Source organism: Nipponia nippon, unplaced genomic scaffold, assembly GCF_047370975.1.
Source record: "Nipponia nippon isolate SJK-2023a ecotype South Korea unplaced genomic scaffold, ASM4737097v1 scaffold_11, whole genome shotgun sequence".
Taxonomy (NCBI): domain Eukaryota; kingdom Metazoa; phylum Chordata; class Aves; order Pelecaniformes; family Threskiornithidae; genus Nipponia; species Nipponia nippon.
The window spans coordinates 27,941,967-27,951,684 of record NW_028262302.1 but is presented as its reverse complement, the minus strand read 5'-3'; the positions used below and the strand labels follow the sequence as shown (position 1 = coordinate 27,951,684).

Genomic DNA, 9,718 nt, shown 5'->3' with positions numbered 1-9,718 from the left:
TCTTAAAAGATAAGAGCTTAGGGGCACCAAATGAACTTTGGCAGAACTTTTTTAAACAAGTATTCTTTACGTACTGAGTAATTCCATTGCAGAACTCACTGTCTCGGGGTATCTTTCACACCAGGCTACAAACATGCTCAAAAAGCAACTGAATTCATGGTAGAAAAGCTATTCAGGGGCTGTTTCAGATGCCAAACCTCTAGCTCCGGACATCTGTAAGAGGCAGATTTCCAAATTCATCCTCTCGCTATTCAGGCAGAGATATTCAACACTTGCCCTGTTTCATATTCTTTTTCCTCCGTGGTTGCCACCGCCCAGCCCACCAAGACTGGAGTATCCGGGCTTCTGGTGGAAGCCAGGGCAGCCACCCGTACCACCTTCGCTGCACCCAACACCCGAGAGACCCAAAGTGAACAAATACACAGTTTATACAAAAACGTTTTACTAGAACTGGGAACTATTCATTATTCTCCAGCACAGGTAAATGAAAAAGATTCCTAATTATTACTCCTAAATTAAGCAGCAGTTGCAGCAGCAATGTACAATGCAATAGCATCAGTTTCCCTAAACACCTTCCCCCTGCCCCATCTACTATATTTATCTGCAGACCCATGAAATAAAGCAGGAAATGGGAGCTTCCCTTTTCCAGACGTAACTTCGTTCAGTGTTCTGTTTTGAAAAGGTAATGCAATTATCCATCGTAAAGCAAACGGATGAATACAGCAAGTATCTGTTCAATATAAAAACAAAACCAAGGCACTGGGTAAAAATAAGTGTTTCTGAATTTGAGATTTTTTTTTTTTATTATTTATTGCACTAAGGAACAGCAGGGCAGTTTCACAAATCTCACTTTCTGCTTTGAAAAGGTCTGTAGTATTACTCTTAAATTCAAGAGTATTTTCATCATTGGACTTGATAAATGTTGTAGATTTGTCCATTTGTTAATAAGACAGCACAGACATTAAAAAAAAAAAAAAAAAAGAGAAATCATCATTTAAATTCACCCCTTTGAGGACAATTCAACTTCTCCTATCACAATGACATATGCTTGAGATTATAGCAAGGCTAACTTTCAGTGAAAATACAGAAGTCGGAACCATGCATATACAGGAAGAGATTAACCAAATAGAAAAAAAAAATAATACAAAATAAACCAAAAGAGAACTCCTATTTTTGCAACCGTGTCCATGAATTCATCTCTTAAGACCAGCGTCACCCACAGGTAAAACACACAGCACCTCCGGTCCTTCCCAAGCACTCGGCAGCTACAGCTGATTTATCGTTAGAGTGGGATACGCAAGTCCATATGAGCCACTACAAAGCCCGGCCTAAAGATAATCCCTAGTGTACTAAGGCTAGTCAGTAACCAATACCTACTTGAAGATTATGGCTGTTCCTTATGGAGTGCAAACTCAAAACTTCTCAAAACCCAGTAATCTTTATATTAATTTACCTGCAATTCCTTAATTTCAGTGTCCCAGTAAAATATAAGAAAAGAGTCTTTCCACAAGTATAAAATGTGGAAATATTTTAAAAATAGGGGAGTCATTGTTTTCTAACGCAAATGCAATCATCAGATTCCGTATTTAGTCTTGGTAAGAGGTTCTCGTTGTAAAGAATCCATGTTTTGTGGCTTTTGCATGCACTTAACTGGAACAAAGCTTGCCGAACGTCTTCTTAAGAGCTCACCAGAACATAAATCATGCTGGAAAATAAAAAATAAAAATATTAAGATGCACCATTTTGATTAGCGTTACACATTTCATTATACAGTCACATATTCTAAGGAACAAATCTGTGTGAGGTACGTGGATTGCGACTGAAGGTCTTACACAGTCACAAACACATCAGAAGGGGATTGCAAAGCGCAACCTGAATGGATGCAACAACCAGTTGTCACTACATCAAGTGACGTGGTAACAGGGAGCCCTGTATCAACGCCTAACGTGCCAAAAGCCTGAACTATTGCAGCTGTGGTGTAAGATGCGCGGCGTGCCGAGAGGAAGGAGGACTGCACCCCGCTTCCCATGTCGCACCACCCGGAACAGAGGCGAACGCCAAGCAGAGAGGTGGCTTTTGGCTTGAAGGGAGAATTGGGAGGAGGAACCAGGCAGTGGCGCTGGCTTTTGCACATCCCACCCCTTTTCACTCTTGGAATGACTCCTCTACCTCTGACTTCCACAAAAAAAATCGCATTTACATCAAAATACCTGCTTACACTAAAAATATTACTGTTCCAGCTTCTTAATGAAAATACTGGGGAGGGGGTATTATATTATGCTTCAAAGAAGAAAAGCTCGGAGTTTTCAAGTCTCCAGTCATGGTATACACATTCACGTTAGTAATTCCAACCAAACTAAGACTTGCATTTTAAAAACAGAGTAAATGGTGACTGTGGATTCTTTTTCAGGAAAGTTGGCACTATATATATTCCTATGTACAAAATTTCTCCTGTGCACTGAGCCCAATCAAAAAAAATTCAGACTGACGATTAGATGGGAGACAGAAAAAAAAAAACCACTTACCCGTATAGGTAGTAAAAAAATGATAGAAGGTAGAATGCTAATTTGCACCATCCTTCTTTCTGGCAATAGGCTAAAATATCTGCGTTCATGATGGTTGTAGGATCATACAGACCAGGGCCACTCATCACAGGTCTACTCATGTACCTGAAAGCGATGCACAGTTAGTTTTGTGGTGAGGGCGATGGGCAACACTGGTTCCTGCCCCCCACCCGCCAAGTAACACTGCAACCGAGACAAGGAATCGCACCCCTTACAGCAAAGTCCATCAGCTCCATGCAGGAGATGGCGAACTGCAAGCGCAATACGAAGCTCCAACCCAAACGTGCCTATGGAAGGGCTTTCACAAACGGTGCTGTGACAGCACACCTCAGCCTTAAACCCCGCTGAACTCTGGTACACCAAAAGGAAATAGGACAAATTTATAAATAAGTGAAAAATGGGATTCCTGAGAGGGTTGGAAAAGCTGGAGAAGAGACCAACGTATAACCCTATCTGACCTACAGCCTCTACTCGTTAATACCACGCATGCTGGCTACCATGCCGAAGGAAAACGCATACGGGTCAACACAAAACGATCCTGAAATCGTAGCTGAACACAGGCGACTGGCAAAAGGAACAGTCCTACCCCCACCCCTCCGATTCCTCCTCACGCCAGGACTAGCACAGATCCAGCCAGGCAGCGAAAGCCATTTTGCTGGGTTACATTTCGACCAGACCAGCTCCCTGCACGGGACTAACACCAGCACAAGGAGAGGTGGTGCCCAGGTCTTAGCGGGAGGAGGAAAGCGGGGTGGCCGCTTCTACTGGCGAGCCGCGCTGTGGATCCGCGGTATTAGCACACCTTTGACGTGCCAGCTACCTTTAACACACACAACTCGATTCTTGCATAGCACAACACATACAAGTGCCACAGAAAGCAAAGCGATGGTTCTTAGTTTATAGCCGTGACATAAACTTTCTCAATGTCATATCAGAAAGCATCTTCATTTGCCAAAGACAGGGAACAATTAACAGGAAGCACCGCACCGGGAGAATGAGTAACAATTAACGGGATTACAGAGATACCAGACTCGGCAATATTACCTCCAAATATGGTAAGCCAACAAAGGCATATTGAGACCCAGTGTAAGCCACTCTGCTGCACAGAGAAACATAACACAGAAGAATGCATGGATGAGGTACTCTGGAAGTACAAGCTGGAAAAGAAAAATACGAGTTAGAAGTTTCGATTACTCAAAGCAAAGTGTGTGGTGTTTAATCTATTTTGGAGGTAAGCTATTGTTTAAAAAAAAATTAAAAAACAACACTAACAAGAACAGGACTGCAGAAAGTGAAAACAGCAACCAGCAGTACGCACCTTGCTGTTTTCACATGATATTCATGAACCAAGAAGAAAAATTTATAAAATCAAATGCTCAGATCAATAATTTAATAGAAGCAATAAAAAAATAGAGATTCCACGCTTTATACGTGACCTTCATAACAGAAGAGATCATCGAGATATTTCTGCTCATGCAACAGAGAAATATCAGTAGGAAACATGCTCCATGTCACGGTTTATATGCAAAAAGATGTTTTGTGTTTTCCTGTTTTACAGCTTTGTTTTGGTATTCACACATACGTAATTTTTTCAAATTCCGACTATTGCCAAAATGTAACGTCCTAGGCAAAGCTTTACCAAACCAGATCAGCAGCGACGTTGTTACGCACAGGGGCCTGCACAGAGACGAGCGCTGTGCTGCCCGCAGCGCAGGAGGGCACGACAGCAGCTACGCACGTACAGGTTGGGGCGTGTTAGCCAGCTTCGCTCTCCTTCACAAGTACCTAATATGCATGCTTTATAGCATCATGCTTTCCAGCAGAAGCCCGCAGAGCTAATTATCAGTTTACTATGAAATCACAGAAAGCGTGAAATGCCAGCTAGTATTAGTGTTATTAATAGGAATAATATGGAGAGATACATAGATTAAACGCATGCAAAGAGCCAGCAAAATCTCACACCCACCACAAGAGTAAAATTTTGTAAAACAAGTCACCCCAAAGTGATATCATTTACTCCTTTATCACACAATTCAGAAAGCAGCAAATCTGTATACGCTTTTCACTTCTCAGGTCAGGACCACTAAACTATCTCCTCATGAAAAATACCTAAAGATTTAAATTGTCAATGTATACGTGCACGTGTCTGCGCACGCGTATACATATACACACAACACACTTTGCCCCTCTTTTTTGTGTAATAAGACTAAGGTTGCATTGAATGACTACGCTGAAGTTTCGGTGTTTTATAATTTTTTCATTGTCTCCAAGCGGACACTTCTTTTAAACCCCAAGAATATCTTCCTAGAAATCTAAAACCTACCAACGAGCAGACATTCTCACCACCTACTTTGCTACAACATTCTGCTTCTCTAAATGAAGAATATCAAACGAAGCAAACTTGCATCAACATCAACAAAAATAAGCTGTCATACATTAAATGTTTCAAGTAAATATTTTTGTCCAGATCCTTCTTTGTATACTTACCATTTACAATTTGGCAATTATTTATTTATAGTAGAACAACCACCCTACCCAAAACACAATGCATTTGGCAGCCTGCTGAGACAGATTTACCAGGTCTGAAAATCTGTAGTTTATTTAACTACACATCTCAAAACACATTTTTCTTCATCTTGTTTATTAGACCCTACTCCCACGCCAGAATACCTGTCTCTCTCAAATCGACCACATTTTATCCTCCCTGGTTGTCCTAAAAGAAAATTAACTACATCATATTCTGCCATGATATTTATCACAGAAGCGAGGGAGGAAATGTCATTGCTGAGAAGAGATACTACTATAATAGGAGCAGGGAAGAGAAGGCATCAACAGTGTACTAAGCAGTTACTATTTTGGGCTAATCTTTCTACTGAGGTGTCTCAATTCCTACCAGGATTTTTGATTCTTTGTACAGGGAAACACTTCAGTGTGTTTGTCCAGCATCATTTACCAGATCCCTTCAAGAGTCTTAACTTCACTTTTAGTGGCCAATCTACTTTCACAAGAACAGCAAATATTACGTTATTTAATATTTTCAATTCACAAAGCTATCATATCAATAAACACTACATGCATGTGGGTTAACAGAAGGTTAATATTTGCATTAAACATGCGCATTGTAATATTCCAAAGGTTGCGATAAGATCATAATGCATAAATGTAATGAGAATTTGCCTTCCCCCATACTGTAGCAGAAATGACTGTAAAACAGACCGAGCAAGGGAAACTGTTAGATGCACAGCTATCCGAGCGTCAAACCTCACTCTCCAAGATGCAATCCTCTGCCTATCACCTCTTCTCCTCCCCACCCGCTCTCATGCTGTAACGCTCGCTGTCAATGTATGTGCCATATGTCTAACATGCGTTTCCCTCCCCAGCTACTGTAAATTCAGTTGTCATTTGCATAATTTGCTTAACTCTTCAAAACACCATAAAGTGACAGTCCAGGCCACACTGCTGTGCTGCCCCTACATTCTACCTCAGCCTGGGCACACCAAGCCAAAGTAAAAACCGTGAGAAATACACAAAAAAACTGCTGTATCAAACTATATGCTCTTTAACGAGTATCCCTTTTATTATTGGCCTGTTACAGATGCAAGCAAATAGTTTGTCTCAAAGTCTCTTCACAAACCAAGGAGTGTCAGAGTTGCATCCAAGAGGACACCAAGATACACCCCTGATCCTGGAACATAAAACAAAGAAGTGAAGATAATGCCTATCACGTTACGCCCACCTAAATCCTCAAACAAGATCAGAATTTACTTGGTCAATGCTTAAAAACTAACTAGTCTCCTATAATCTCAGAGTGCAATAAATCTTGCTTGAAAAGTACTATTTATTTCTATCTGAAGTTAACTTCAGCTCATCGATAGGACATCTATAACAGGCATGTAACAGTTTTCCCCGCTTCACTGGGTAAGCAAGCAAAATTGTTTTGCACAAAACATGGAAATCCATGAAGTTGTTGTCAACCCCAACAAACAAATAACGAGCAGATGAACAGGCACACTAAACAAAACAGCTTAAGGGTATTACAAATGTTCCTAACAAAATGAAAGTGGCATTAAAAACATTAAACTGAAAAGCAGTACACACCTTTAATGCAATTTTGACTCTTTTAATCTTTTTGACCTTTTCAACTGTCTTTGTGCCGAAAATGTAGAAAGCAGATTGAAAGAATGTTAGTACGACAGCTGATAAGATCACCACCAGATGAATAACAGTCAGAATATTCAAGTTGAAAGTAAAGAATCAGACAAAGAATTTTCCCTAGAACTTCTATCGAACAGCTAGGTTTTGTCCACTCAGATGCAATTCTATTGCCTAGTTTGAGTATATCAAGATAGCATTAAAACCAATCATTTTACATACATTTAAAAAAAAAAAAAATGTTTAGCATGCAACTTACAGGATTGAGTGTGTTACATTGGTCTATGGGATTCTTGTAATCGGTCTTCAGTTCATCAAATGCTATAATCTACAAAAAAAATTGAAAGAGTTGTGATTCTTCAGTCCAGGAATAACAACATATTTATCCATGAAAAGTAACATTTTGGTACAGAGCCATAATGTTCAAGTGCTGCCACCATATTCAGGAACACCATTTCCCCTAAGTACGTTCCAATGTCGTAAAGCCACAGCTAAGACACATTTGAAATACGTTATACAAACAAGAAAGCAGAAGATAATTCAGGCATTCAGAGATCTCTGCCTTTGCCACACTCTACCTTTTTACCTCCCCACCAGCAACCAATTTCCAGCGTCCCTTTCAGCAGTTTTTAACCCCGCTCGCTGTGCACAGACCCCGAATGCCACAAGCGACTCTCTTGGTTGCCAGCAGGAACCTGACACGAGGTTCGTTAATCAAGAAAAAGCAACAGCAATCTTCAAAGCAGCCAAATGTTTTGTCTCATTGTCAAAGTAAATGCTGACCCCACACATATGTCCAAAAGGTGCATCCATAAAAAGCTACGGCCTCTTCATGCCATAAAAATCAGACAAAGATACAGCATGAAACACAACGAAAGCCACTTCTACAGAACACGTCATGCCAAACATGAAGAAGTCTTAAGACAGACCAACTTATTACCAGTAAGAGATTCATTTATATTCAGCCTAAGCCCCAATACATTTACAGGACAGGGCTTATATTACAACAGACCGGTTTTTGTTAAGGATAACTACAAATCTTGAAATAGTGCCAAGAGCAACACCCTCTTCACATCCTCTCCTAGAGCAGTATCTCATGGCTGATCCAAGGCAGGTTCCTGCCTCTCCCTGTGTCAGGTTCAAGATAGAAAACATTCCAAAAATAATAATAATTTAAAAAAACTCAAAAATTAAGTCTTAATATAAAGCATAAAAAGAATGCAACAGTTAACTCATTATTTCTGTTAAATAAGCAGCCAAACTAACTTCAGACTAAAACATTTGCAACCGCTATTTAGAATCATAGAATCGTTTTGGTTGGAAAAGACCTTTAAGATCAAGTCCAGCCGTTACCCCAGCACTGCCAAGCCCACCACTAACCCATGTCCTCGAGCACCACATCTCCCCAGCTTTTAAATACCCCCAGGGATGGGGACTCAGCCCCTGCCCTGGGCAGCCTGGGCCAGGGCCTGACAGCCCTTTCAGTGAAGAAGTTTTTCCCAATATCCAACCCAAACCTGCCCTGGCGCAGCTTGAGGCCGTTCCCTCTCGTCCCATCGCTTGTTACTGGGGAGAAGAGACTGATCCCCACCTCACTACAACCCTGCACTCATTTAAAATACCACTTAATAAAATGGACCTATCTTACATCAGCACTTGAAAATTCATTTTATCCACAGACAAACGTTGCCTGATTTCCACCTCTTGAAGACGAGGCCGAAGGTGGGGAGCAGACGTGACGATACCCACCCCAGCTCCGAGGCCGGTGGGCGCCCAGCACCGCTGAGCCGTCTGGGAGATGCCGCCGGGCACCCCACCGGCCCCCAGGCAGAGAGGAGACCTCCGGCGGCCTCCAGACCTCACACCGCGGCTTGGCGAGGGGAAACCCTTCGGGGGTTTCCTCACGGGAGACCCCTGCGACGCGCTCGGGCCGCGCAGGCCCGCCCGCCGCCCTTCCCCGGCCGGCCTGGCTGCGGTTTCGCATTCGCTTTGGGCCACACTCGGTGCCCGGAGGCAGCCTCGGCCGTGCCTCTTCCCCCGCCCCAAAAAGCCGTGCTTCGCTTGCTGCCCTTCTGTCAGCGGGGGCAGCCGCGGCGGGACGGGGCGAGGGACCGACACAAAGAGCGGGAAAACGCGCCCCGCCGCGAGAGCGGCGATCAGGGCCGCCCCTCCTGCCGGCGGACGGACGGACACACGGACACCTCCCCGGCTGCTCTCCGCGGGAGGACGGGCCGGCGAGCGCCCAGGGCCTCCAGCCGGGGAGCGGCGGCTCCAGGGGAAAATGCCCGCACCGCCAGCCACCGCCCCCCCCCCCTCCGCGGCCCGGCGGTTGTCCCCTCAGGGAGGGGACGCGGGACAGCCGCCCCTCGGGCCGCCGAGGGAAGAACGGGCGCTACGGGCCGCCCCGCACTCACATGCCAGATGGCGAAGAAGATGAGGGCGGCGGTGAGCAGCAACGCCAGCATGTAGCAGAAGGCGGCGAACGTGAAGGCCATGGCGGCGGGGCCGGGCGAGCCGCGGCGGGGCGGGAGCGGCGCGAGCGGCGCGGGGGCTGCCGGGCGCGATCATTCACCGCCGGCCCCGCCCCGCCGCGCTGCCCCGCGGGCGCCCCCTGCCGGTGCCCGCCGGCACCGCCGCCGGCGGGCGCCATTTCCTGGCCTGAGGCGTTTTTTCCCCTCCCACAGCCCCCGGCGGCGTGGGGACGCGGGCCCGCCGCCACCCACCCGCGGGGCCGAGGAAACGCGGGTAAAAACCAGCTCGAGAACGGAATTTGACCCACAGCTAGATAAAAAGGTGTTTTCCAGGTTAAAAAACGTGGGAGACTGGCGCCCGATGGTAATAAACGCAGTGCCGCGTCGGCGGGGATTACCGGGCGCGTCTGAGCTACGTCTGGAGAACAGGGAGATGGCAGATTTCTTTTAGGAAGAAATACTGGGGAAGGGTGCGCTGTGCGCGCCCCAGAGGAGGGGGTCACAACTCTATGCAATCCCAAATCGACACAA

At 44.9% G+C, this 9,718-nt stretch overlaps 1 protein-coding gene across 1 annotated transcript; it reads right to left on the bottom strand.

The window, feature by feature from the left end:
* Positions 1-764: 764 nt before the first annotated feature.
* CNIH1 (cornichon family member 1) lies at positions 765-9,282 on the bottom strand. Its single transcript, XM_087746845.1, has 5 exons — positions 9,131-9,282; positions 6,976-7,044; positions 3,609-3,721; positions 2,526-2,669; positions 765-1,705 (listed from the first exon to the last, which is right to left on the bottom strand). The coding sequence occupies exons 1-5, from the start codon at positions 9,209-9,211 to the stop codon at positions 1,678-1,680; spliced, it is 435 nt and encodes a 144-aa protein (XP_087602971.1). The 5' UTR covers positions 9,212-9,282; the 3' UTR covers positions 765-1,677.
* Between the last annotated feature and the right edge of the window lie 436 nt (positions 9,283-9,718).

Excerpts from the sequence above, each read along its gene's own strand:
- CNIH1 (XM_087746845.1), bottom strand. The coding sequence starts at position 9,211 with ATGGCCTTCACGTTCGCCGCCTTCTGCTACATGCTGGCGTTGCTGCTC. Across the intron at positions 7,045-9,130 it reads TCTTCTTCGCCATCTGGCAT|ATTATAGCATTTGATGAACT; the intron begins GTGAGTGCGGGG and ends TTTTTTTTGTAG. Across the intron at positions 2,670-3,608 it reads TTGGCTTACCATATTTGGAG|GTACATGAGTAGACCTGTGA; the intron begins GTAATATTGCCG and ends CATCGCTTTCAG.